The 27,758-nt window shown below is 37.7% G+C and overlaps 4 protein-coding genes across 5 annotated transcripts; 3 read left to right on the top strand and 1 right to left on the bottom strand.

The window, feature by feature from the left end:
• The first annotated feature begins 128 nt into the window (after positions 1-128).
• Positions 129-9,151, top strand: LOC133720246 (uncharacterized). The gene is made up of 24 exons (XM_062146459.1): positions 129-360; positions 595-725; positions 1,041-1,125; positions 1,578-1,631; positions 1,999-2,090; positions 2,197-2,300; positions 3,049-3,124; positions 3,704-4,163; positions 4,667-5,005; positions 5,133-5,339; positions 5,465-5,563; positions 5,645-5,717; positions 5,832-5,959; positions 6,060-6,354; positions 6,448-6,686; positions 6,783-6,907; positions 7,141-7,255; positions 7,357-7,412; positions 7,550-7,643; positions 7,732-7,918; positions 8,032-8,106; positions 8,185-8,288; positions 8,371-8,433; positions 8,671-9,151. Exons 1-24 carry the CDS (start codon positions 307-309, stop codon positions 8,776-8,778), a joined length of 3,363 nt encoding a protein of 1,120 aa, XP_062002443.1. The 5' UTR covers positions 129-306; the 3' UTR covers positions 8,779-9,151.
• Positions 9,123-10,728, bottom strand: LOC133720247 (selT-like protein). Of its 2 annotated transcripts, none has more exons than XM_062146460.1 (4): positions 10,304-10,728; positions 10,111-10,187; positions 9,561-9,879; positions 9,123-9,428 (listed from the first exon to the last, which is right to left on the bottom strand). In XM_062146460.1, exons 1-4 carry the CDS (start codon positions 10,499-10,501, stop codon positions 9,318-9,320), a joined length of 705 nt encoding a protein of 234 aa, XP_062002444.1. In that variant the 5' UTR covers positions 10,502-10,728; the 3' UTR covers positions 9,123-9,317. The 2 variants fall into 2 exon arrangements, with proteins under 2 accessions (XP_062002444.1, XP_062002445.1); XM_062146461.1 differs by having other exon boundaries at positions 10,111-10,184; positions 10,304-10,727.
• An 849-nt stretch (positions 10,729-11,577) lies between these two features.
• LOC133721351 (omega-3 fatty acid desaturase, chloroplastic-like) lies at positions 11,578-14,266 on the top strand. The gene is made up of 8 exons (XM_062147933.1): positions 11,578-12,380; positions 12,490-12,579; positions 12,694-12,760; positions 12,876-12,968; positions 13,048-13,233; positions 13,386-13,466; positions 13,623-13,760; positions 13,839-14,266. The coding sequence occupies exons 1-8, from the start codon at positions 11,872-11,874 to the stop codon at positions 14,010-14,012; spliced, it is 1,338 nt and encodes a 445-aa protein (XP_062003917.1). The 5' UTR covers positions 11,578-11,871; the 3' UTR covers positions 14,013-14,266.
• A 6,291-nt stretch (positions 14,267-20,557) lies between these two features.
• On the top strand, positions 20,558-22,316 carry LOC133720612 (uncharacterized). The gene is made up of 2 exons (XM_062147020.1): positions 20,558-21,607; positions 21,695-22,316. Exons 1-2 carry the CDS (start codon positions 20,680-20,682, stop codon positions 22,006-22,008), a joined length of 1,242 nt encoding a protein of 413 aa, XP_062003004.1. The 5' UTR covers positions 20,558-20,679; the 3' UTR covers positions 22,009-22,316.
• The last annotated feature ends 5,442 nt before the right edge of the window (positions 22,317-27,758 follow it).

Genomic DNA, 27,758 nt, shown 5'->3' on the forward strand with positions numbered 1-27,758 from the left:
ATTTCTACAAAATTTTTCCCGAGTTTGGGATTGCGTGCACAAAACGTACAGAACAACTCCACGTCAAAAAGTGAAGGTCCGTTAAATCCAAGTGACAAAGCAGTCCGGTGCAGAAAAGTCTAAATACACCCAATCACAGACGATCTGCACCCTTGAAACTCCTAACCGGGCTTTTCACCCGAAACGATTACAGCTCTCTCTCTCTCTCTCAAAGACTAAGAAATGTCATCGGTTTGATCACTGAAGCAAACATAGAAAGTCTCCTCTCTCCTCTCCTTCTCCGATTCACCTTCAAATCCTTTCGCTATGTTCGCCAAGCGACTCTTACAGAAGGCCGTCAACCACCACCACCATTCTCAGGTAATCCATCGTTTTCCGGCCAACCTATCGCCGCCACCTGTCCCTCAGCTCCGTCATAACTAGTGTACTAAAACCGAGATTGATTTGCCCTAGGGTTTTCATTTCTTACTGCAATTTTGCTAAAGCTTTCGTCTTACAGTTCTGCCGCTGCGAAATTGAATTTCTGAGCTCCAGCTCTTGAAACTGAATTTGGAATTCAATTTTGACCATCATGCTTCTGAATTTGATTTTCAGCATAGTTCGCAACAAGAAAGTATGACGTCAGCAGACTTGGACCTGCGAGTTGCAGCTCACTATGGTGTTCCATCCACGGCGTCCATTCTTGCTTTCGACCCCATTCAGCGGCTTCTTGCCATCGGGACATTGTGAGTTTCAAATGCATGCATCCTTTTTCCTCTTTCCCTATCTTCGGCATTTGGTTGAAATCGGATAAAGCATTGTTGACTTGTTGTTCTGCATTTGGCTTTTAACTTCGCAAAAGTACTATTAGTAAAATTCAATTGATTGCGGTATTAGTACTATTAAATGATGCCGTAACCTATTGTGTCCATATGGCAAAGAAGGCTACTGCGACTGCCTTGCATTTAACTTTAAATGCACAGTATATCTTCCTGCTTGACACAAATCATACACTACATTGTGACATTATTGCTTTGTTTGGATACTATTTTTGCTGATAGGGATGGGAGGATTAAAGTAATTGGTGGTGACGGTATTGAAGGACTTCTTATATCCCCAAAACAATTGCCTTACAAATACATCGAGGTATCTGTCCACACACCATCAACTATAATTTTCCAGTAAATTTTTTTTTTTTTTTACCTTTCCCCTAGTTTAGTCTTAGTAATACAAGATCATATAGCAGGGTGACATTCTCCAGGAATATTTCTCAAAGTTTTTGAAACAAGGCTGATACTTTCTCATTCATGCAAAACAAATTATTAGAAATAGTTTCCCACTTATCGAGGAGACCATTCAATTTTTTTTGTTCCTTTATACTTGGAGAAAGGACTCGTGACCATACATATGGTCTGTGAACTCCGGATGAACTTTTCCAAGTGGTGGGAATTACTTAACAAAGTCTATGCCTTAACGTTACGTTTATATAAGTATCTGATACACCTTTTCCTTTCAGTCTGCTAAACCTCCTTGAATACTCTTCTTCTCTATTACTTATTGATTAAGCAGCAAACTAATATTTACTGTACTTTTGGCAGTTTCTACATAACCAGGGTTACTTGGTCAGCATCTTAAATGATAATAACATTGAGGTATTGATTCTTTGTCAACTGTGCAGTTTCTGTTTCCCATGCCAAACTTAACGTTCATGTCAAACTTGAGAACTCTATTAAAGTAGTTCTATGTCATGCGTCCTCTTTAAGTTCCTTCTGGCAATTATCAAGACCAGTGTCTTATAACTAACTATTCGGCATAGGTGTTAGTGTTCGTGGTTGAATTCATTATGTTTACCAGTTTAACTAAATCCAGTGCAGAAGCAGATGATAGTTGATGGTTGCAAAAGGCCGTTTACTTGGCACTTGTAATTGATAATAAAGTGCTAACAATTTAATAGGAAGTTCTTACTCATGTAACTAATTTTTGTTTAGAAGTGATCAATAACTTCTCAATTTTTGGCAGGTTTGGAATCTTGAGGGCAGATGCCTAGTTTGTTCTCTAGAGTGGGAATCAAATATAACTGCTTTTTCTGTAATCCATGGCTCGAACTTAATGTATTCTACTGACCAGAACTTTTTTTTTTTCCATTCATTTTCAGTCATCTATTTATTGGCTGGAGAAGTGCACTTGATAACCTGTTTAGTACATTACAATTGGCAGGTATGTGGGCGATGAGTATGCTCTATTGGCTGTGGTAAAGTATGATGCTGACGAGGGAATACTTTTGCAGTTGCCATATCATATATCTGCAGATTCATTAAGCGGTAATATCTTATTTTCTTCTCTTTGCTGGTTGATAACTGAAGTGCATAATTTGACCTTCAGTTAGCATTTCTTTTAGCTCATATTAGCTTCCTCCATTACGTATTTTATCTCATCCCCGAAGAAGCTAACTGAAAGATGCAAGGGCTTAATTTATAAAGGAGGTGTGCTCCCCCCTAAAAAAATGAAATAAAAAAAATAAAAGAGAATGTATGTATAAACAAATATAAAATGTCACTGTAATGCTTGAGATCAATAATCAATTTATCAGAAATCTCTTAAATGTGAGCATCAGTTCACTGGAGAATGATGTAATAATGTTAATGGTGATATAGTTGTTACATGCAAACTTTGTGCCAGTAAATTCTCAGTCTTTCTTTTCTTTTTAATCAGATCAATCAGGGATCCCATATTCAGTTAAATCTCAAGCTATGATATTTTTTTTTCATACCTCGATTTTGTCCTTTTTGTTTATTGTTCCTGTTCTGTTGGACAACACATTCTCAAGAGTTTGCGTGACCTTTGAATGCATGTTTGAATAAAATCTGTTACTGAGAAAGTGTTGGATTTGGATTTCGAAGTTGTAAGGATGTGAAAGGTAATTGTAATACCTATATCTTAATAGTTTACCATGAGATGTCTTCTTTTTTTGGTGACGTCAATCAATATCTGTAAAATATTATTATCGAATGTTTGACTTTTATTTGCTTTGATTATTACCTCATGCAAATATTGTTTGCTACTACACAGAAGCTGCCGAGTTTCCATTTCCTACCGACCAACCGATAGTTGGACTTCTTCCCCAACCTGGTTCATCTGGAAATAGGCAAGATATAATATATTTGAAGTCTCTCACATTACAATATTTCATATCTCCTTAGAGTGGGAAACAAATGGGCCTAGGTTTTCTCTTTCTGATGTTGCCACAATCATTATCAATGCAGGATATTGTTGTTAAATTAAGCTAGTATATGAGTTTCTTTTATCAGTTAAGTATTAACTGGTATCTGTGTCTAATTTTCATAGTAACTAATATTGGTCATCAAATTATCATCTAATAAAGCAATTTGTTTTCATAAGATGAAGATATTTTGAAACCCATAACTGCTCTCACCAATAAAGGCTAGTATGCAATATTTTGCATCTCAAAATGGACAAAACTTTAGATTTTCCTATGGTCAATGAGGAATTTAAATATTTGAGAGTGAGGAAAAAAAATCAATAATAGTGTTACAGTTTGGACTTGATGCCAGTAACATATGAAGAGTATTTAACTCTGGCTTCCTGCTTATTTGTCGAGGCTTACATCATATTACTGGAGAAAAAAACAAATAGTGATGATAAAAATTACCTATACAGTTTATCTATGCAGTTTATTGAATGATGAGGGTTTTTGTATTGGCAGAGTACTGATTGCGTATCAAAATGGGTTGCTTATTCTTTGGGATGTTTCCGAAGCTCAAATTGTTTTTATTGGAGGTGGTAAGGATCTCCAACTAAAGGATGGAGTTGTTAAGCCTACTGATGAAGTCAATATAGATTCTCCAGAAAATACAATAGAACATCAACTGGGAGAGAAAGAGATAAGTGCTCTTTGTTGGGCATCATCCAATGGGTCCATTCTGGCTGTGGGATACGTAGATGGAGATATTCTGTTCTGGAACACGTCATCTGCTGCTTCCATTAAGGGTCAGCAAGCAGTGTCATCATCTAATAATGTTGTTAAGTTACGATTATCATCATCAGAAAGAAGACTTCCTGTCATTGTCTTACAGTGGTCCACATTAAATAAATCCCATAATGATTCTGATGGACAACTATTTATCTATGGTGGTGATGAAATAGGATCAGACGAAGTTCTGACGGTGCGTCATTTGTTTATAGTTGTTTGACTTTGCTTTTTTGGTGTTTAGTTGCAATTGAATGCAGTCACTGATTATTTTATGGCTTTCTCCTGATATAAAGTATATATCCAAGCTTACACTGCTCAACAACATTGCAACATACCTAGAAATAGTAAAGACTTAAGTTTCAAAGTGAAATTATATCTTGAAACAATAGTATTGGGTTATATGCCAGATTATTTTCAAATTAGAACATTTTCACATTTTGTCACATCATTTTGATTTCTCTTTTACTCTGTGCAGACATGCAGTTTTTTTTTAGTTTCATTGCCTATATTTCCAGTTCTGATTCTGAATTGATTAATTGATTTTCAATTTTATGATTGTATACTGGATGCCTTTGGCATCTAAAATTGCCTGTATTGTCTTTTCAACTCTTTATTGAAGTGGCGCTTCACTGCTTTGTCGTATCTTTGAAATGTACTGGCATTCAAGATGGAGCTGATGAGATTCCTTCTGTCCAGGTTTTGACTCTTGATTGGTCTTCTGGGATGGGGAATTTAAGATGTGTTGGCCGTACGGACCTTACCCTTACTGGTTCGTTTGCAGACATGATTTTATTACCAAATTCTGCAACAATTGCGGGTAATCACAGAGCTGATGCATTTGTGTTAACAAACCCTGGGCAATTGCACTTTTATGATGAAACCAGTCTCTCGGCCCTAATATCCCAGCAAGAAAAGAAACCATCTGTCTCTGCTTTGGAGTTTCCAGTGGTGATACCTACCACTAATCCAACCATGACTGCTGCCAGACTTATTAGGACAGCTACTGGGGAGAACTCGTTAAAGTCTCCATCAGAGGTGTGACATTTTTTTCAAGTATGAGTGGTTTATATTCATATATCTAGCAGAGGTCTTCCACTTTTCTCATTCATGAAAGGCTCATATTTTTCTCTTTCTACCTCACATGCTCTAATTTATTTCTCAGTTATCCTCAGTTGTGAACCTTGGCTCACTACCAACTTCATTAGATGGTACAAAATGGCCCTTGACTGGGGGTGTGCCCAGTCACTTGTCTCTTTCGAAGAGTAGTGGTATTGAGAGAGTATATTTAGCTGGATATTCAGATGGATCTGTTCGGATCTGGAATGCCACCTACCCGCTCTTATCCTTTATCTCTGTTTTAGAAGGCGAGGTATCACCACTCTTAGATTATTGAATGTACTATTCTTGTATAAAAAGGAAAGGAAAGAACATAAAACATCTCTTTACTATAAAGGAGACATATTTGATACCAAATTATCTCCATCTAATTGGCAGGTGCAAGGTATAAAAGTGGCTGGTTTAAGTTCTCCAGTATCGAGAATGGATTTCTGCAGCTTCACTTTAAACTTGGCTGTTGGCAGTGAATCTGGTTTGGTCAGATATCTTTCACTATTGACTACTAAATTTCACTTCTAAGTTTTAGTATACTGATCGTCTTTCTACCAACATGTATAGGTTCGAATTTATAACCTCAAAGGGCGTTCAGATGGGGTAAAATTCCTCTTTGTGACCGAAACCAAATGTGAAGGTATTTGTCAATGTCCTTGACTTTCTATGACCAGATCATACTATGCTGATCTTGAAGTAGTTTTTCTAGAACCTTTACTTTATTAAGTTAACAATGGTATAACTTGATTATTAGCCCACAGTTTGTCTCAAGGAAAAGGACCTCAATGCAGAGCTGTTTTCAGTCTTACTAATTCCCGAGTTCAAGCACTTCAGTTTGTGAAGCATGGAGGTAAACTTGCTGTGGGATTTGAATGCGGTCATGTAAGTATCATTTGTTCATTGTTGTTAATAGTTTGTACATTGGCCATAATTTATGCTTTTACCAATCAGAAGGATTCTAAATTTGATGTTTCTGTCTCAGGTTGCAATGCTGGACACAAGTTCCTTATCTATATTGTTCTTCATAAAAGATGCATATTTCTCTAGCTCCCCAATCATTTCAATGACTTGGAAAGAAATTACAAATCCTCAAGGCCTCTTGAAGAGTTCAAAGCTCTCGGAAACTAAATCACCAGTTCACCCTGCAGAGGAAGTAATGTTCATTCTAACCAAAGATGCAAATATACATTTAATTTGTGGAAACACGGGTAATATGATCATCCCTCGGCCATGGCACTTGAAAAAGGAGTCAATTGCAATTTCAATGTATGTTATAGGCAAGTACAAATTTCATCTAGGAAAACACAAAACACTTCATCTTTTTGTTTCACTTAATAATTATAATTCTGAGTTTCTATTATTATCACCAGATGGCAGAATTTCAGCCTCTAAAGTATCTGATGCAAATCCGCCGGAAGAGGCTTCTAAGGATACTTCAACCAAGAATGAGTCTATGGCAGGCAGTTCTCCAATTCCTATAGATTCACTTGAGGTGGACCAGGACTATAATTCAGAAAATGCATACTCTGAAGAAAGATTGTTGAATTCACTGATTTTGCTTTGTTGTGTGGATTCAGTGCGATTGTACTCCACGAAATCTGTGATTCAGGTGCTTGTTATGTTACCTTTATTCATATTACTTTATTCTTGTTTACTACTTGTATCATATGTTTATAAGCATGCTAAGGCTATATGGTTTTGGTAGGGAAACAATGAACCCATTCGAAAGGTGAAACATGCAAGACCTTGCATTTGGACGGCAACTCTGAAAAAAGTTGAAAAAGTTTGGGGATTGACTTTGCTGTTTCAGACTGGAGAGATTGAAATTAGGTAAAGTTTCTCTTATATTCTTTGCATCAATAATCAAGAATATACAGAATATGCAGCTTTAAGTGAATACCTTATCAGTGCATCAAAAAGTTCCTATGTTTATACAGGAGGAATAGTTCCCTCCCCTCCTGTTAGGATAGCATATCCACCTAGCAAACTGATTGAGTATTGATTGATATTGTTGATGTGCATTCCAACCGTTTAATGAGATGTTCATACCTGTCCATGGGCAGATCTATTCCTGATTTAGAATTGGTGAAAGAAAGCTCCTTAATGTCAATTCTAAGGTGGAATTGTAAGGCAAATATGGATAAGACAATGAGTTCCGATGATGCACATATCACACTGGTAATATTGTTGTCTTGAAAGTTTAAGAAATTTTGGGGCACTTCATTTCTTGATTTCTAGCTGTTAAATTGATGCATGACTGATGCTTATGACTTTTATAGGCAAATGGGTATGAAACGGTATTCATCTCTCTGTTAGCTGCTGAAAATGATTTCAGGTACGTTCTTTTTTCTTTTCTTTTCATAAATATTAGTTTAGCTACTGGTGCAGTGATTGAGATATGAAGTCGAGCTTTGAAGTTTGGGTTATGAATTGGGAGTGAGAAAGATGATTCCTGAAATTTTGTTTCTATAGGATTCCAGATTCTTTGCCTTGTCTCCATGATGCAGTTCTTGCAGCTGCTGCAGATGCTGCATTAAGTGTCTCTTTAAATCAGAAGAAGAAACAGGTTTAAAGAAAACAAATTTTAGTTTTATTAGGTTTTTATTTTGAAGAATTCGTTATGTTGCATTCCTAACATAATGTTTTCACTACAGAGTACTGCCCCTGCAATATTAGGTGGTATTGTCAAAGGTTTGAAAGGAGGAAAAATGGTTCAGAGTGGAGATTCTACTGCAACTCCTAAATCCAGGTTCGATCATTTAGAAGGCATGTTTTGCAAGTCCCAGCAGTGGGACTCGGTCCCAGCTTTGGATCATCAAGAAAATCTGGAGCTTAATATAGGTCTGGTCCTACTCTACCTCAACCTTTCCCCTTTTTTTTCCATCTCTCGGTTGAGTCTTCACTTTTTTGGGTCAACCTTTCACTTCTAAACTGAATCCATGCTTTTGGTATAGATGACATTGAAATTGATGAACCTCTACGCATGGCATCTACTTCAACATCCCATGATGTTGATAATAAAAGGAGAGGTAATTTCTTTTGTTATATTTGACTGATGTTTTTGTAATGTTAAAAAGTACAACAATGATAACATTTTTGTATGGCAGAAGGGGACTCAGAAAGGGATAGATTATTTCAAGGTGGGACTAGTGATACAAAGCCCAGAGTTAGGACTGCAGAAGAAGTTAAAGCTAAATATAGAAAAGCTGAGGTAATTTCAGATGATGATAATAGGTTTATATGATAGATATAGAAGTGCTCTAGAATTAATTTTCTCTCCGATATGGTTTCAGGATGCTTCTTCGGTGGCTTCCCAAGCAAGAAATAAGCTCATGGAGAGGGGGCAAAAACTTGAGGTAGGTGGACAGATCTGAGAAACTGATGGCTTCTTATTTCATCTTTCATAAAATGGAGAATGCTGTGATACTGTCACTTGGGGGGTACCAGTGACAGTGTAATGAATATGTTTTACTTGATCTCAGTCTTTCCTAGACCAGTGACAGTGTACCTTCAACGAGCAAATGTTTAAATGACTCTTGAACAAACTGGCTTCCCTTTTTCTTTCTTCTAATTCAAAATTTCACTTCTGTCAGAAACTCAGCAAGCGCACTGAGGATCTACAGAATGGAGCTGAAGATTTTTCATCAATGGCGAATGAGCTAGTCAAGACACTAGAAGCGCGAAAATGGTGGCATATTTAAAAAGTTTCACTTTATGTGCTGGGTTCGAGTTTTCATATGGGGAGTTGCTGGTCCTTTCTGAGAGAGGGGGAGACGAGACCAAAAGTTCATGCAAGGACATCTCATTGTATGTTGCCTCTGATGCATTGCAGCTTGTGAACCAGCAGACATTTGAAAGGTTCTTGTGTGCTTATAGTGTATAGCAGTGTATTTGTCATCTCATTGTATGTTGCCTCTGGTGCAAAGTAATTTATGTGGCATAGTTTAGGTGGTTGCTCGGCTTCAGAACATTGGAAGCCACCATTTTCCTAATATGTTAATGGTTGTCAAAAAAAAAAAAAAAAATTCCATATGTGCAAAAATCATAATCTGAAAACTGCGAAGTTAACGCTCATCAGTTTCGTTGGTAATTTTTACAATTCGACTCTGCAACGTGTAGAGCATACGAAAGTTATGGCAGCCCTTGCTCTTGTTGCAAAGAAAAATAAAAGACAAGGCATTGTTGATCCTATGCTCGAAAATTAGTCATAAACAGTTGTCTATGACATATCATGGCCGTATTATTTGATATCAGCTTTTGGAGTTTTTCTCAAATTAGCAAGCTTCTTCCCGACCAGATCCCTCAACTCAATTTCACTGGGGAATCTCTCCTCCTTCAGCTTTGAAAAGACCTACAATGTCAAAAGGAGGCACAAAAGGATGAGAATTGAGAGAAATGGAAACTAAAGAGAGACTTGGTACTCCTAACATAATCAAGTCATCATCATCTGTGGTCTGCGAGAAATTATAGATGTGAATCATACCAATTCACCATTACAAAAGACTTCAAAAGCTCCTGTACTGTGAAGGTAGGACTGGAGGAAGTTCCCCAAAAGCCAACTGCTTGCAATGCTCCCAAATCTATTAGCTTTCAAGGACTCGTACCAAGAAGGTGGTGGCACCATCCCCAACCTCTGAAAAATTTGCTCACCACCCAATATCGTCCCGATGATTCCTACTTGAACAACTGGTACCAATTTGCTCAACAGACGTTTCGAAAATGAAGCAGGATGGTTTGCTAGGATTACAGTGATCCCAGGATATGATGTTGCCAGCATGTTTTTCATTGTTATTGCATTTCCTCTGCCACACAATATACATAGCAGAGAAGAAGGTTGCGATGAGAATATGAGACAACTTATACAACCTTCTATACTTCTGTTAAGACCAAGAGCCTATTTACACAGAGTAATTCCAAAACTGGAATTTGGTTATCTTACTATGTTAAATCCCTTGATTACTATTACAATTCATCAAGATTTGAATAAGAAAAAAGAAAAAAGAAATAAAGGAAGGTATTAATGGTATGGAAACCTGTAAGAACAAGATGTGCAAAAATCAATGTTGATGGTGCTTCCTATGCCAGTTTCTCCAATGCCATCGGATTTCTGCTGTTGAAAAGACAAATCACGATCAGAATTTTCAGCATATATGAGATTATGTGCATATAGATGCAATTATGCATGTGAGTAAACAGAAAATGAAATATGGGGTTTGGGAGAGAGACCTGAACTGGGAATTTTAGCGGCTCTTGGAGAATCTGTTGCTGTTCGGGTTGGGGATCAGGGTCTGGTTCATCAGGATCAACAATCTGGTGATAATGATACTGGGTAGGTTTTGGAGGTCTAGGTGTGAAAAGGTTGAAAATGTCTCTGCAGAACAGAAAGATTGGTAACGCAACCAGAACCAACTGAGCTCGATCCATTGGAGAGACAGAGTGATAGAGAGACCAGAAAACGAAAGAGAGTGATTGTCTTTGAGTTTCAGGCTATTGCCAAGGTCTAGGATTCATTTGCTCATAGAAGCTTTGCTGATTAGTAGGATCTTCGTTTTCCTTGGGAAATCATGTGCCAAATGCCAATCACCCAAACACTCTGTTAATCTGCTTGGATTATATTTGGTACGGTTTGTTTGAATCAATTATAGTCTTGTATCATAAATTTAAATATTATTAATCCTTAATACACATATTTAAAAAGTATTTGAAATATTTCTTTTATTCAGATAATCAGATACCTTTAAATTTTATAATACACGATTAAAATTAAAAGTCAATTAAATCATACAAAATTCAAACTAGAATGTTCTAGACCCTAAAATTACTGTTTCATATGCTTTTTATTTTCCTCACACCATGCTAAACATGTCATTCATCTTTTTTGAGTGATTGATGTGATTCCCTATGGAAGACATGAGGCACAGACTTGGCCTAACTTCCATACTTAGGAAGTTAGCATTGCGTGTTAGCTATGTATTCCTATTTTAGGCCCTAAAATTACAGTTTTATATGCTTTTTATTTTCCTCACGTCACGCTAAACATGTCATTCATCTTTTCTGAGTGATTTGATGTGATTAGGTTTCCCTATAGAAAACATGAGGCATAGACTTGGCCTAGCTTCCATTCTTAGGAAGTTCAGATTTGCATGTTAGCTTTGTGTTCCTATTTTAGCCAGTAGTTTCGAGTCTTTCTTATTGTCCTCACACCAAAATATGATGCAATCATGCAAACTACCAGTTCTAATTTAGAGCACCTTCACATTCTCTTTTCTAGTGGTTGTTTAATCCTTTGTGAAGCCCAAAAACAAAAGGTAGAATGGTAAATCTGTGAAAGTAAAAAAAAAAAAAAATCCAAAATAATTGGATGGCATGGTAAAAGTAAAAGGTGAAGCATGAAATTCTGATATGTGGTAGCTACTTCAACAAGGGAAAATGGAAAATGACTTGGTTGACCTTGGAACAAGTCCTATGGTCCAATTTGAACACACAAGTCCAGACCTAGCTGACATTGGCATCGCTATTTAACCGTTTTCTGCGTCCTTAAACCCATCTTCGTCATCATCATCACAAAAAATCACAGTTCCCATTCAAAGCATTAAAATAATAGATCTCTGTGTTTAGGAAAGGAAATATATTCCAATTTTAAAACCCAGATATTTTTGTCTTTCAAAGTTTTCAACTTTCTTTCTCTCTGCCTCAGCTTCAGGCGAATATTCTCTCTCTTAAAAAGCCTGAGGGAGGAGACCCAGAACCTGAAGCCCTGGTGTTTCTGTTTCTGCTCCATCTGGGTCTCTCCAATGGCGAGCTGGGTCCTCTCAGAATGTGGCCTAAGGCCTCTCCCCCAGGTTTCACCCAGACCCAGAACCAGAATCGCCGCAAACCCAATAAAGCTTCCAACTTTGCAGAAGAACAACTTCGCAGATCTTGGATTCGGGTCGACCCGAATTTCAAGTGGGCGCTTTAGAAGGTGGGGAGTGAAGGTGAGTGCCCCATTGAAAGTTGCTTCTACAGAAGAAGATGAGGCAGAGAGAATGAGAGTCAATGGCGTTAATGGAGATGAAGAAGGGATTGAATTCGATCCGGGCTCACCTCCACCGTTCAAATTGGGTGATGTTAGAGCGGCAATCCCAAAGCATTGTTGGGTTAAGGACCCATGGAGGTCCATGAGCTATGTGGTTAGGGATGTGTTGGTGGTTTTTGGGTTGGCTGCGGCTGCGGTTTATATGAACAAGTGGTATGTTTGGCCTCTGTATTGGGTTGCTCAGGGGACCATGTTTTGGGCTCTCTTTGTTCTTGGTCATGATTGGTAAGCTCTAATCACTCCCCTAATTTGTATTTGTTGTTTGAAAGTTTTTTTTTTGTAAATTTTTGTGTGGTGGTGGTGTTAATTGTTTGTGTGGTTTTGGATTGTGTAGTGGACATGGAAGCTTTTCGAACAATTCAAAGCTAAATAGTGTGGTTGGACATCTATTGCATTCTTCCATACTTGTACCCTATCATGGATGGTATGTTAGTGATGATTGATAAACTGTTTTGTCATTATGAGTTTTGTTTTCATGTGTTTGATCAGCATTAGCATAAGATGCATTAAAGTGTGAAATGATGATTAAATTGTGTAGGAGAATTAGCCACAGGACTCACCATCAAAACCATGGACATGTTGAGAATGATGAATCATGGCATCCGGTTCGTCTTTTTTTTTATTTTATTTTTTTATGAATTCAATGTTCTTGTTCTGCTTTTCTTGAAGCATCCTGGGTTTCTTTATTTGTTTGAAGATGATAAAGTTGCATTCTTGCAGTTGTCCGAGAGAATTTACAGAACTTTGGATAAAACAACAAAAATGTTGCGGTTCACTTTGCCTTTTCCCTTGCTTGCATACCCTTTCTACCTTGTAAGTTTTAAGTGCTTGAATGTTAATCCGGCCCAGAAAATTCTGAAATTAGTAGCTGATTATTATTGGTTTTCTGCAGTGGAATAGAAGTCCAGGAAAGACTGGTTCTCATTTTGAGCCAAGCAGCGACCTCTTTGTCCCCATTGAGAAGAAAGATGTGATCACTTCCACTGTATGTTGGATAGCCATGGCTGCTTTGCTTGTGGGATTATCATTTGTGATTGGTCCTATTCAAATGCTTAAGCTCTATGGAATTCCCTACTTGGTAAATTCTACATCTTTAATTTCATATTGGTTTACACTCTACTCTACAAGTAGGATTGCTTTTACCAATCCAATCAAAGTAGGACTCTGTTTCAACGTTAGGTGTTTGTCCAATAAAAGAAAATTTATATTTGATTTCTGCTTTAATGTTAGGTATTTGTCATGTGGTTGGATTTAGTGACTTACTTGCACCATCATGGTCCCGAAGACAAGTTACCATGGTATCGTGGAAAGGTACAAAACTGTTGCATTCATGATAGGGATTGTCTTCCATATCATACCACAAGGAACTAATTTCTCTGGATACTTTTCATCTAGTCTTGTTTAAGCTAGTCATATAGCTCTTTCAAAGTTTCAAGGTTTTGAAATTTCTTCCAAATGTTTTGGTAGGAATGGAGTTATCTGAGGGGAGGGCTCACAACACTTGATCGTGATTACGGATTGATCAATAACATTCATCACGATATTGGAACCCATGTGGTCCATCATCTTTTTCCTCAAATCCCTCACTACCATTTAGTTGAAGCAGTAAGTACCAACGTGAATTTAATTCGAATTAATACACATACCTGCAGGTTGTTGATGCTTTGCTTCTTGAACTTGTAGACAGAGGCGGCCAAGCCGGTGTTTGGGAAATATTACAGAGAGCCGAAGAAATCAGGACCTCTACCGTTCCACCTACTCGGAAGTTTTATAACAAGCTTGAAAAAAGACAATTACGTCAGTGACTCTGGGGATGTTGTGTACTACCAAACCGACCCCGAGCTTAGTTCAAAGTAAAGCTTCAATCTTTAGTTACGTAGACCAAAAAAAAAAAGTTTCAAGCAGCACGATTTGCTTGCCTTTTTTTGTTGCAGTGGAGAACCCAAGGCTGAGAAGAGCAATTGCAGATAGCAGCCTGTTATTGTATGTCGAAATAGGAGTGTAGTATTTTATTCTTTGTGGAGAGGAATTAATCTCTCTTCAGCAAATCTATAATGCATTGTAAAACAAACATTCAAGTAGATAAAATGGAAAATAATTGAAGAAACCAACTATCTTTTTGTGCTTTTGTTTGGAATTGGTGAATGTACCAAGGATTCTATTATGAAAATGAGCCTCGTGTTTCTTAAGATTTCTGCAAATCTTGTGTTAAAGGGAGGGAAGCATGAAAAACATTAATCATGTTATACCTTTAGTTTGATTTGATCAAATGGAAACAAACCACAAAAAAAACATAAATAAACCACCCATCATTTTCTATCTATTCTGTTGAACGTCATATATGATTATATGAATGACTAATCGGCCATTTAGCTGCCGACAGTGGCCGAGCCATTTTCTCTGGAAATTTGTTCAGTATGTCTTGTGTTATAAAAACTGTTCTTTCACAGGTCTGGAGTTGTCACTTCACAGTCGTATAAGAATTGTGTCACATGAAGTTAACTTATAGGTACCAAACTTTTTAACAGTTTTTCAGGCTTTGTTTGGCAGCGTTATCAACAAACTAGTTGGTACTTTTGTACGAGTGTAATTCTCAGAAGCACCTCAAGCATATGTAGCTTTTTCGACAACCACTATTGAGTTCTTCTATCTGGACGTTTAAAAGGAGGGAGAGATACCCAAGTATCTTTAGAAGACTAAGCAAGAGATATTTGGGTATGCGATTTTGTTTGTTTTGTTTACATGTTGATTTCTAATTGGACGGGCAGACCAATCCAAGACTATCTCCACCTCAAAGGTTGTTTCCTCCTCATGAATGGAAATTATTCTATGCACCGACGGTGCAAATAACCCAACACTTATAAGATGATCTCAGCCCTTAATATTTATAATTAATATTTTTATTAATAACTTAAGAGTGTATTTAATATAATCTAACCATTCATTTATGTCGGTGCAAGTGCACGTCGGTGCACTGAATACTTCCCCCTCCATGAAACACATTTTATGTGTTTTTACATTGCGAGAAGTATTTCGATTTCTTTTCTACGAGGGTATTTAACTTTTACATAATACATTAATGTAGTAACCAAATTTCGAAATACATTAAGGACCTTATCTTTTATCCCTGACTAAAGTTAGTATCTTCTAGGGCTGGGACTTTAGACCCGAAGAACAGAAAAACCGGCCCGAACCGACCCGAAACTGGCGGTTCGGTGCGGTTCCAAGCTTTGAAAATGCATCAGTTTTAAAGAACCGAACCGAGTTCATAAACTGCGGTTCAGTTTCGGTTCCAATACTTCAATACCACCACGAACCGAGGAACCGCACACGCTAGCTATATATATATATATATATAAATCCCGATCAGAATCGACTCAATCGAGATTTTCTTATTCCATCTTTTTCGATCTAAACCCTAATCTCTATTTCACTCGTCCAGTTCTTCCCCATTTCTCCCAAAACGTCAAAACCGTACCCAAAAATCCTAAATCCCTTCAACATCCTAAATCCCTAATCGGCTAATCCCTATCTCACTCATCTAGTTCTTCCCCATTTCTCCCAAAACGGCAAAACCGTACCCTAAAATCCTAACTCCCTTCAACAATTCAACATCCCTATTTCATTGTTCGATTCATCGATTGATGCATTCAACCTTATTCATTATTCATTAAATCATCAATGACCTCTGATTCAAGTCCCAGTCCTGTTGGTCACGAGTTGGTGGCTGAATGTGCTGCGCCAGCAGAAGAAGAAACCAATCAAACTATTAGTGCCAATGCATCAGAAGAAGAAGAAGAAACCACTGCTGCTGGTCCGAGAGGGAAGAAGAGAAAATGTGATCGGACTCTGAAAGTTTCAAAGAGGAAGAGGGAGAAAAAAGCTGCAGTACGTTCAGAAGTTTGGGAGCACTTCACCAAGTTTGATCAGCCACTAATCGAGGTGGTCGATGGAGTTGAAACGGTTGTTGGGAGCACAAAACGAGCTCAATGTTAGTATTGCCCTACCCATCTAGCATGTGATTCTAGAGAGAATGGCACTAGCTCACTTAGGAAACACATCGAGCTTATTTGTAAGGGTTATCCAGGAAGAGTTGATTTAGAGGAGGGACAACAAATTTTAAGTACTGATATGGTGGATGGGAAGCCTAGTTTAACTAGTAGGACTTGGAGTCAGGATGCCTGTGTAGATGCTGCTACTAGAATGATAGTGATAGATGAGCTTCCTTTCAGTGCCATTGAAAGGCCTGGATTTAGGCACTTTTGTGAAATTGCTGTTCCTAGATTTGAGGTGCCATGTAGGAAGGTTATTGTGAAGAATTTTTTGAGGATGTATGAAGCAAAAAAGAGTGAGTTGAAAGCTGAATTGCAGTCCCATTGTGTCTGTTTAACAACAGATACATGGACTAGTTGTCAAAACATCAATTACATGGTCATCACAGCCCATTTTATAGACTATGGTTGGAAAATGCACAAAAGAGTTTTAAAGTTTTGTGTAATTCCAAACCATCATGGCAACACTATTGGTAAAATATTAGAGAATGCCTTGATTGAGTGGACAATTGATAGAGTTTTGACAATTAGTGTAGACAATGCAGCTGCAAATGGGGTTGCTATTGAGTACGTTAGGAAGAAAATGTTAACTTGGGATAGGAAGCCAATTTGTGGAGGCAAGTTTATGCATGTGAGATGCTTAGCTCACATTGTGAATTTAATTGTGAGGTCTGGTTTGCATATAATGGAAAGGTCAGTAGCTTCAATTACGAATGCTATTAGGTATGTGAGGAGTTCTCAGGCTAGAACAGATGCATTTAAGGTTTGTATGGAACAGACCAAGGTAGAGTGTAAAAAAATTTGCATTTTGGATGTTCCAACAAGGTGGAATTCCACCTACTTGATGTTGGACACATCTTTGGAGTTGAGGAAGGCATTTGATAGAATGGCAGAGGATGAAGATGTGAAGTACAAAAGTTATTTTGATGAAGAAGAAGAATTAGAGGAGGAGGAGGATGATCAAGTTGTACACAGGTCTAGAACACCAAGGAAGAGGGTTGGGCCACCAAAGGATGAAGATTGGGAGAAGGATGAAATTTTTGTGAATTTTCTTAGAGTTTTCTATCAAGTCACAGTGAATGTGAGTGCTTCTCTGCACCCTACTTCACAGTTGGCTTTCCATGACATTGTAGCCATTAAGGCTGAGATCGATGATCTGTTTTATAAGCCAATAGATGGAGAGTCAACTGAGACTGATAAGCTGCTATTTCAGATGGCAAACAAGATGAGAAAAAAGTATAGTAAATACTTTGATCAGTTAGACGACATCAATCAGCTTTTTCTTGTAGCAGTTATGTTGGATCCTAGGTACAAGCTGAGGTACTTTGAATTCAATTGTGATAATATGCTTGGGCAAAAGGAGATCAGATGATGTGAAAGAGTTGTTGGTTAACCTCTGTGACCTATATGCAGCATCAATGGGTGCACAAGGTTCACAAAAGTCAAGAAGTGGAGAGAGTACAGCTATGGTTACGAGCAGCAGTAGTAAAAGTCATAAAACTAAGGGAAGAGTTACTGGGAAAAGGAAGGTTATGCTTGAAGATTGGAATAGACAACTTGAACAAGGTGATCAAATGGTGGTTGGACATGAAGTTGATAGATATTTGCTTGACCCGATAGAAAAGCCTAAAGAAGGTGAAGATTGGAAGATTTTGCTTTGGTGGAAGCTTAATGGCAGTAAATATCCCAACTTGCAGGCTCTTGCTAGGGATGTACTAGCCATTCAAGTCTCCACAGTGGCTAGCGAGTCGAGTTTTAGTACTGGAAAAAGGGTTATTGACCCATATAGGAGCTCACTGACTCCAAAATCTATAGAAGCACTGATCTGCCTTCAAAATTGGCTCAAGTCAGATAGTATTATAGGGTTGGAATATATTCCAACCATTGAAGAAATGGAGTTTTATGAAAAAGTTGAGCAAGGTACATTTATTTATTGAAAAGATTTATGAGTTTCTAATTGTTCTTTGTTGAATTTCGTCATAACTCAAAAGTCATTATCATTTTTTGGATGCAGAACAAGCTGATGAAGAGAGGAAAAGAAAACAGAAAGCTCAAAATGCAAGTGCTTCGAAGACAGCAAGGGATCCAAAGACAGCAAGGGATTCAAAGGCTGCAAAGATTTCCAAGACATCAAATGCAACAAAGTCTTCTAAGACTTCTAAGCTTTCCAAATCCAAAAAATGATTAAAGTCTCCAACAGTTAAAGGTTTGCACTTTTTTTTTTAAATGGTTCAGGTTTGTAATATGCAGTTTAGGTAATGTGAAGTGTATATGTGTATGTGTATTGTGTAATATGCAGTTGATCTGATTCTGTAATATGCAATTTGTGTAATGCAGTTTGTATATTATGCACTTATGCAGTTTGATGTTGCTGAGTTGCTGCATGATTGCTGGAGCAGCTGGACTGTGCTGTACTGCTGCCTGCTTGAGTGCCCTGCTTCATAGTTTTTTTTTTTTTTTTTACTGGTTTGGAGTTTGGAGTTTGGATCACTTTGGTACTTTGTGAGTTTGTGATTTTTACCAATTTGAACTTTTGTAGTTTGTTCAGTTTACCAATTTGAACTTTTGTTGTTTGTTCAGTTTACCAGTTTGGCACATTGGTCATGTACTCATATTTTAACATGTTTATTTGTTGCAATTTGAATGTTTCATCGATCAATAAGCATTTGGATCAATTTAAACTGTTGGATGTTTAGACTATGTTTCAATGATCAAGTTGCCTAGATTGTACTTGGAATGGTCATTGTTGGCTTATGTTTGAATGTTTGAGTTGCCCAGATTGGACTTGGAAGCCTGGAAAGATGGAAATCTGTTAACAGGAGTTTAGCAGAACTACAGAACCCAAGGAACCGTCATAACCGAACCGAAGTTAAACGGTTCGGGTCCATGTCGGTTCTTGCTTTTGAAAATGGCAAACCCGAACCGAAGTGCTTATATGCGGTTCGGTCTCGGTTCTACAATTTTTTTTTCCTGAACCGAACCGTCCCAGCCCTAGTATCTTCAATAGTCTTCCATTGCCCTGACATTTTGACATTTCTTGAAAAGATGGCAATTCTAACAATAAAACAAATTTAATGTTCACGTCTTCCATTAACACTGACAAACATGACCTTGATTGATACTCATTCAAACTAACAATAAAACAAATTTAATGTTCACGTCTTCCATTAACACTGCCAAACATGACCTTGATTTTTAACTAATAATATCGACCTCATACAGTCATACGTACATAACACATTCAAATTAAGACCTCTCAACATATCGGATTTTGATCCAATTCCAATCTATATTTATAATCATTAAAAGAATTTAGACTTAGTTTTTTGATCTGCTAATCTATTAAAGATTCGGATCCATTAACTAAAAGAGTTAGATCATCCTTAAGTCAATATTCAATTGATCCGTTAATAACCCATAAAAAATTATTGATATAAAATTCATAAAAAATAATATTTATATACATTCCAAAGACTATTATTTTTAAAGTATTGAAACTTTATAACTATCATACAAGAAATCTTCTTTGATTGAGATTTAAATCAATTAAACTCGATATATACTAATTAATGGATAATATAAGAGAAAAGAGACACGAGACGGATCTTCAATCTAGTATCAAATCAAAGAAAGGAAAAAAGAAATGCAAGAGAAGTAGTCATCTTCCAAGCAGTACTTTGGTTTTGCAATTAATGATACTATTAATTATTCTGTTTAAATATTTTATTATAAACAGACTCAACTAATAGATTGGATATCCATATACATATCTGAATATAATTATCAATCATTTCACAGATTAATTGTTAGACTCATATTAAAATTATTTTGTTGTTAAATAAATCCAACTTAAGATCGATCCACTCCAAATTTCATCTTTTAACAAGTCTGGTCAACATCAATTCTAGAACTAAAATAATTAAAGAATAACTTTGGGTCTTGCACCCCTTCAACCCAACTTCCAACCCATGTGGTTAGGACTCTAAGCCCATGGGTTTAGTCAGTCAGCAAAGTCGGTCGGAATCCGAATTCGTACCAGACCGACCGACCCGGCATTTGTAAATAGTCAACAACATCGGCATCCCCTGTAGGACCCTCTTTAAATCTCCCACAATTACTGCTATGCCCAGCACCAAATAAGACCCACGCGTTTTTTCAAATTCCTCATTTGTCACTTCAATGCTCGGAGGCCTCAAATAGCTATCAAGGCCAAAAATGGCAAACTCAATCAATTTCCTAGCAAACCTTACACGTTCCAAACGCGACCCAAGAGCGCGTACCTCCACACACGCACCCACATTTTCGGATTTTCCTTCTAGTTTCCAATGTGAACCCAACGACCAAAGCATTCAACTTTTCCTCACAAAGTCGTAGAAAGCCATTAAAACCTTCCACTCACTCTTTTCTATTGCTCTCGCTTCCCTCATATTCCCATCTCTGCTACTTCTCCCTGTTTCACCATCACAACAACAATGACCGAGAACTCTAGCTGTTTCAACGGCATCGTACGCCGGCTTTTATGCACCGGCAACGTTCCGACTCACCCGTCATCAGATTACATTCTAGACTCTAACCCTACCCAACTCGCTAAACCACCCAAAACTCCAAACCATGAACCCAAGTTCCAAACTTTACCTTCGCCTTCGGCTACAGCCACGCCTGGAATAGTAGCCAGGTTAATGGGGCTGGAGTCTCTTCCAGAGACGAACTGGGTGAGAGCCCCGGATTTGGTTACCAGAAGCAAGTCGGTGAGCTTTGCAGATTACTTGATGGATTTTGATTTGACTCCGACTAATCTGCACCGCCGTGTCCGGACCTCCGTCTCTTTCCGGGAGGTTCCGGCGGTTATGAGTCAGCCGGAGAGTGAGGAGTTTCTGGTGGTGTATTTGGATAGTGTGGATAAGGGGAAGGAGTTCGGGTCGAAGGTGAAGAAAACAGAGGAAGTGAAACAGGGGAAGGAACAGAGGAGTAAGAACAGAGAGAGTAGTGAGGTGATTAAGAAGAAGAATGAAGAGAAGATAGTGAAGAAAAATAGCAAGAAGGTTTCGAAGTTGAAAGATGAGCCTAGAAGAGAATGCAGTGCTCAATCTTCGAAGGTTAGTCGTAATTGCAAAGGAGATGAGGGTTTGGGGTACTCTGTTCGACCGTATAAGAAGGTTGTGAGCAAAAATGGTGGAGCAAGTTTAAGAGAAGGTAGTGGGGAACATACTCCACCGAAGAAAACGCCGACTCAGAAGAAGAAGAAAGTGGTGCAAGAGCCAAAATTCAAAAAGGGAAAACATCAGAATGAAGCTAAGAAAAGAGAGGCTGTTGATAATAGTTCGTGCTCGGAGAATTCAAGCCCTGTTTCGGTTTTTGATATTGATGACATTTTGATCCAACATGAAACTTGGGTATCAGGTTAGTTACTATTACCAGAGCTAAATGGGTTTTTTTAAATTTCTATGACCAATCCTAAATTTGCTTTTGGGTTATTGTTTCTTGTAGAATATTCAAGTCCCAAGGATTTAAAATCCCAGATGAAATCTCCACCGAGAGTTTCTTACAATGAAGACCCTGAATTGACAGCAGTCAAAATCAAAGATATGGAGCCAATTAAGAACGAGGACAGCGGAGATTCCACGGAGCTTTTGGCCACGAAAGTCTTCAGATTGACAGAAGAAGAATTGAAAGAGTCAAATTGGGTATCAAAGAATGTGGTCGAGTATGAAAGATTCGAAGAAATCTGTGTGGAAGTTGAGGGGCTGATCCTTGATGTGCTACTGAACCAGGCCATTGATGACATTGTGCAGCTTTCTTAAGCTTGAAGAAGAAGAAGGAGCTGCCTCAAACCTGTAAATAGTTAATAGACTTGATAATAGTATAATAGTACTTCTTCAAGGTTTCGATCTCTGTAACTTTGAAATCCTGACTTTGAAATTTTAGCAATTTTGGTGTGAAAGGAGTTTGGAATTGGCTTACAGGTTTCGCTGTGGCTGCAGCAAGCGGCAACTGGAAAATTTAATTGCTTGTCCCCTGCACCCTAGAGAAATAGACATTTTAGGGGGCAGATTTTTCTGTGAAATCTAATCTGATTTGATGGTATCATAATTGAAATTTTGAATTCTCATATCTAGTTCGATAGCATTTCGTTTTTATTTTTTGGGTGCTAAGAGAGATAATCCATGTATTTGTTGCATTAATTTGGTTTGCAATCTAGAAATTCTACAATTCTACAAACCAATCAACATCAGATCAAAATTTCTTAGGGTTGGCTTGGAATGTGAGCATAATTTTGCTTCTTTCTGAAGGTGTAAAATGTAAGTAGAAATTGTGCGTAAGCTAATCTGTCATAACAAATTCAGTAAGTGTTTCACTCATGATTAAATCTCACGCTAGGATTTAATTATTTACAAGAAGAAGTTATTAACATACTAACCACCCACATTACTTAGAAAACAAATTTAGTTTACAAAATTTGAAATCCTGTGGCATTATTGATTGTCAACAGTTCAACACCCCTAGAAAAAGGTCGGTAGGTGGAGACTATATTTCTAAAAATATCGAGTCATCATAGCAGAATTACAACCCCCCAATTGCACTATTATTTTGCCCGGTGGTATTATATGAGCTGAGAAAGCACAAAAGCTTTCTGGTATATGTGCCTTTGTGAAATGGAATGGACTTATCGGAAATTGAAGCCAGCTGGGAGTCACCAAATTACCAAAAGCACTTAGGCATATACACATGCAAAAGTTCCGTAACGACACGAAGAGTTCCCAGCTCGTGTTTGACGAAATGACACCATGCATAACCAGGTAAGAATAAGACCCTATTTATGTCACAATGGTACGCAGTTCATGTTATATCTATTTCACTCCTATCGTGTAGAACAGAGTGTAGGTTTCCAAGAAGAAGGATAATAGATCCACAAAAAGAGTGAGTAGATGAACGGAAAGAGACAAAGGAGGAGAAGCAGGAAAAAGAAGAATGGAAACCTAGAATCATGGCTATTGATCAACCACCTTCTTAAAGGCAAAAGGCATTGGTACTTGAAAACTACAGGAAATTTAGTGCGGTCAGTAAATCTACATGGGAAAAATTTATGAAAGAAATAAAGCAGATAGAGATCAGATCTCTTTATGATTTTCACTGAAAAATTTGGGATGTTGTTCTATAGTAATATAGAGCAATGATTCCTATCTCAGTTGACATCCAACCGTCTAGCAGTTCATGTTCGTGAAGAATCGATGCTCTCGAGTATTGTAGAAAGTAGAAAGTAGAAAGTAGAAACAGAAACGTAAGCTTTACGATTGGCATACTTCCTATATTTGTCGTATATATAAGTACTTGTACATGTATATTTAACATGGCCAATAATTAATTCTCTTCCTACAAATTGGGTTGTTCCACTACATACCCAAATGGCTGATCATCTTCTGCCAGATCATAAACCCATGAAAATTCTGCCTAGTTATTATTGAAAGCCCATTCTAAGCTCTGACGTAGCGAGGGTGGTGAACAATAAGGTGTAGTGGCAGTAATAGTAGTAGCAGTACAAGTACTAGGGTTCTACTCCATTATATATGTCTATGAAAGTTCCCATATTGATTTTGAACTTTTGATCACTAATATTCGTGCCACTACAAAACTACGGATAAGAACTAGGCATGTACCCAATTAGAGGTTTCTGCTGCTGCTGTTTTTGCCACAAAGTTTGCATCATGGAGTGAGTTGGGTAAATGGTAATATTTGCACTGTTGATGGTGAGTGCACAAGAGGTGTTTGGTTTAAGTGGTATGAGAGAAGGTACAAATGGAGCAACAGTTGATGGCCTCTTATCTTCTTCCTTGTGAGCATAGGAACAATCCTGTCTCTTACTGTCTTACACGTGGTCATTTACCAGCAATAACGGGTTCGAAACAGCATAGGATGAAACCTGTCTTCTAAAATTCCATGTGCTTGGCCACAGTCATCACCTTGTGCACAGAACCCATTCTTGAACTCCAAGCAAGGGACAGAGCTGTACTGTGGCTGAGCAAGTCTCGACCTTCGTCCCAATTCGCCGTCGTGGACAAAAGAGCATGGCTTTTTTGGGAAGTAACAGATACTTCTTTGGCAAGCTTTGACTTTGTATACGTGCATTAGGAACTGGGGTGTTCTGTTCAGCCAACCATGGAGCTGAGCAAAAGATAGGTCTGCATACTCGCCTGCATTGGTACTTCTTCGACTTCTTTTAGGGTTTTGCATTTGTTCATGTGTTAATTAAGTTGTTCTGCTTTTGCTTTTGTTTCGACTTCAATAAAGCAAAGCCAACAGATAAAGCCTAAAAGCATTATAAACTTAGCCAACCAATTAATCTTTGCTTGAGCTACAGCTGCATAACTCTAGCATTTCCTTATTCCGCATCCACTTAATCTTTCTAAACTGAAGAATACAATACCATAAACCGAAGAGCATCTAATCCATTTAAAGCTAAGTTTTTTAGTGTCTCCTCAAAATGCTGTCAATTCTGTAGTTTATTATACATGAATATGCATATATGTATGGTAAAAATCCTTTTAATCTCATTACCAAAATCCAATAAACCTTCGTTTGAATTTCAATAGTTACATCTAACTTTTGATTTTTCAATATTTTCTCACCTTTCTCACCCTTAAACCTAGCACATGAGATAAACCCTTTTCCTTCGATCTCTTCCTGAGCTCAAATGCACAAATCAAGAGCTAACTCAGTGCATTCTGCAATTGATAAAGTAGGGCTATAGTCCAAGAAGCCTTAGCTGACATTTTTGGTCTCTTATTTTTGTTTAATAATCATATCTTTTTCTTTTTACTCTTTGTTCAAAAAAATTTAAAAAAATTACTCCTCAAAATTACATTCTTGTTAATATATTTCAAATTTCACAAATGTCTCAGATTTGAGTCTCTTTCATCAACTTGGTATGCTCAATTGCTCATCCATCTTCCGACATTAGTATCATCTTGCTCCTACCACGCTTGTTGAGTTTAAATTCTCGTACGACCGCATGCGAAACAGTTGTGTCAAGTGTAGTCTGTTTCTCAAAAAAAAAAAAAAAAAAAAATGTGGACACAACTCCATCTCATTAGTGCATTCATTAGACTCCTCGAGTCGGATTCCTTAGACGTGGAGCGGCTTAGTTTCGGTTTTTTTTTTTTTTTTTTTTTTTTTTTTTTTTTTAAAGCGAAGAAGGGCCAGCTCAGTGCCCTTCATCATATAATATTAAAAAGAACAGAGGAACAAAAGGAGAGGGGGACTACGCCTAGACCTCTCCACAGAGAGCAAAAGATGCAAAAACTGAAAACAAGTACAAAACCCCATAACTAAGAGCCATGAGAGCAATACAAAGGAGGAAAACCGAATAAGACCAACCACTTGCAACTAACAGTTCACACATTATCTGAATCTGTAGGAAACCAGGGATGACAAATCCCTACCATAATGGTCAGAGATGAAAGGAGGTAGAGAGTTCCACCACATATACCCATCAATTGAAGCACCATATCGAGCAAGACGATCTGCTACTGCATTGCCTTCTCTAAAGATGTGAGACACCCGGAAGTTAATCTGACGAGTGAAATGCAAACAATTAAGCCATTGAGCTCTTAAACGCCAAGGAACCATATGGGGATGTCGAAAATAAGTCACCACAAGAGAGGAATCCGTTTCAATCCATATGTGAGTCCAATTGCGAACCCAGGCGAGTCTCAAAGCCTCGATCACTGCGAGAACCTCCGCATCAATGGCACAAGGGACAGAAACCTTTGCAGAAAAAGCTCCCTGGAATAGGCCAAGGTTGTCCCTGAAGATGCCACCATAACCAGCAGAGTTGACATCATGAAATGAACCATCAGTGTTGGCTTTGAGCCAAGGAGGAGGGGGGCAGACCCAAGTGACTGGAATAAATCTCGGAGCACGAATGTTTAAAGATGAGAGGCCCAAAAAATTAAAGATGGGCAGAGATGAGGTGTATTTACCTTTATTGTCTTAGTTTCGGTTGCATTTACGCCTCTTCGCTTCTTCTTATAATGTCTCTAGGCTAGCCGGCGGGGCTTCACCTTTATTGTGTCTATGTTGGGTCTTTCGATCAATGGCTTCAAGATTTGCTTGCCAAACCCAAGAATCCGATTTGTTCTTCTCCAAGACGCAATCTCCATTTTTGGGCGCTAAAGGTGAAGGCATCCAAACCAAAAATCATCACAAAAGGCTTGCATCATGAGTTCTTTTGTGATGTTTTCATATCATAAATACAATGGACGGTCGGTTTTTTATTTAACAAAAACAACTTGAAAAAGCTCCTTTCTATCCATTTTCGTTCCCACTTATACTCAATCCAATAAACTAATCAAAATAGAAGCTCCACATTAAACTTCTCCCTCAAACTTCTGTATCTTCCCAAAATCCTTACAGAAATCAGATCTTTAATGGGGACTTTTCTGTCTTTTTCGAATGAATTTCATTACTTATAAACAAGCTTACAAAGTAGCATGCGTGGGACAAGAAGGTGAGAGCTTCACATGTTCAATTATTTATTGATCAAGTTCCTAAAGAACAAAACTTTGACGAATATTACTGCCATAGTTGACGAATAAATCCCCCAAAACCCCAAAAAAACTAGTGTCACGTTGTACCAATATATATATTATGGTGAGCCCATCAAGCCAGTTACGTTCCCATTCCCCTTGACCAAATGTGCCAATGTATAACATTAATCTCCTTCTAGACCAAATGGAAAGTCCACTAATAGTTGATAGTAACTAGGATTAACGGTGTTTTTTTATTTCCGCTATTCCGAAAATTAACAATGACAACAACAATTTATTAGTAGTATTAATAAGCCTAGGGTCTGAAAGTCAAAGAAAGAGATTATTATATAGAGACTAATGAGGGTCGCAGATAGAGGTTGTTCACTTGAATTTCCTATTAGTTGGACAGAGAGCAATTGGTCAAAGCTTGAAATTTGCAGGCAAAATGCCGGACATTCCTTTTAAAATATAATTGAAAGAGGCAAGTCGTAAGAGAAAAGACTTTGCAGAGACCACATGGCTTGGAAACTATCTACGAGCAACTTTCTCTTCTCATGTAATAAGAGAAAGAGAAATTGTATACAAATAATGATCTGAAAAAATAATCAATCTAATTATGATAATGAAATATAAGATGAGGAAAGAAATGACGAAAAGTTGATGGAAAATGTTTGAAAGGAGAAAGTTTCTAACATTATATCCAAGTAGCCTTTAAATACTTTGTCTCAATTAATTAGTTGTCTGTATAGTTATACGTCTTTTTATAAAAAAAAAAATATGAAGTTACAACTTTATATGTTATATTGTTATTGAGACGTATCACTACATTAATAACTAGTACGTTGGTCGGTTGAGACAACATAATTATGTAAAGACTCAATGCAACCCAACAATTGTGTCAAATTCAAGGCCGGTTTTGGACCTAAGTGGACCGTGGTGAGCCAATCTGATGAGTTCAGGGGCGGTCCTGACATTATAGAGGTCTGAGGCGAATGATTAAAATGTGGCCTCATGAATGGTGTTCG

This window comes from Rosa rugosa, chromosome 7 (genome assembly GCF_958449725.1).
Source record: "Rosa rugosa chromosome 7, drRosRugo1.1, whole genome shotgun sequence".
NCBI classification, from domain to species: Eukaryota; Viridiplantae; Streptophyta; class Magnoliopsida; order Rosales; family Rosaceae; genus Rosa; species Rosa rugosa.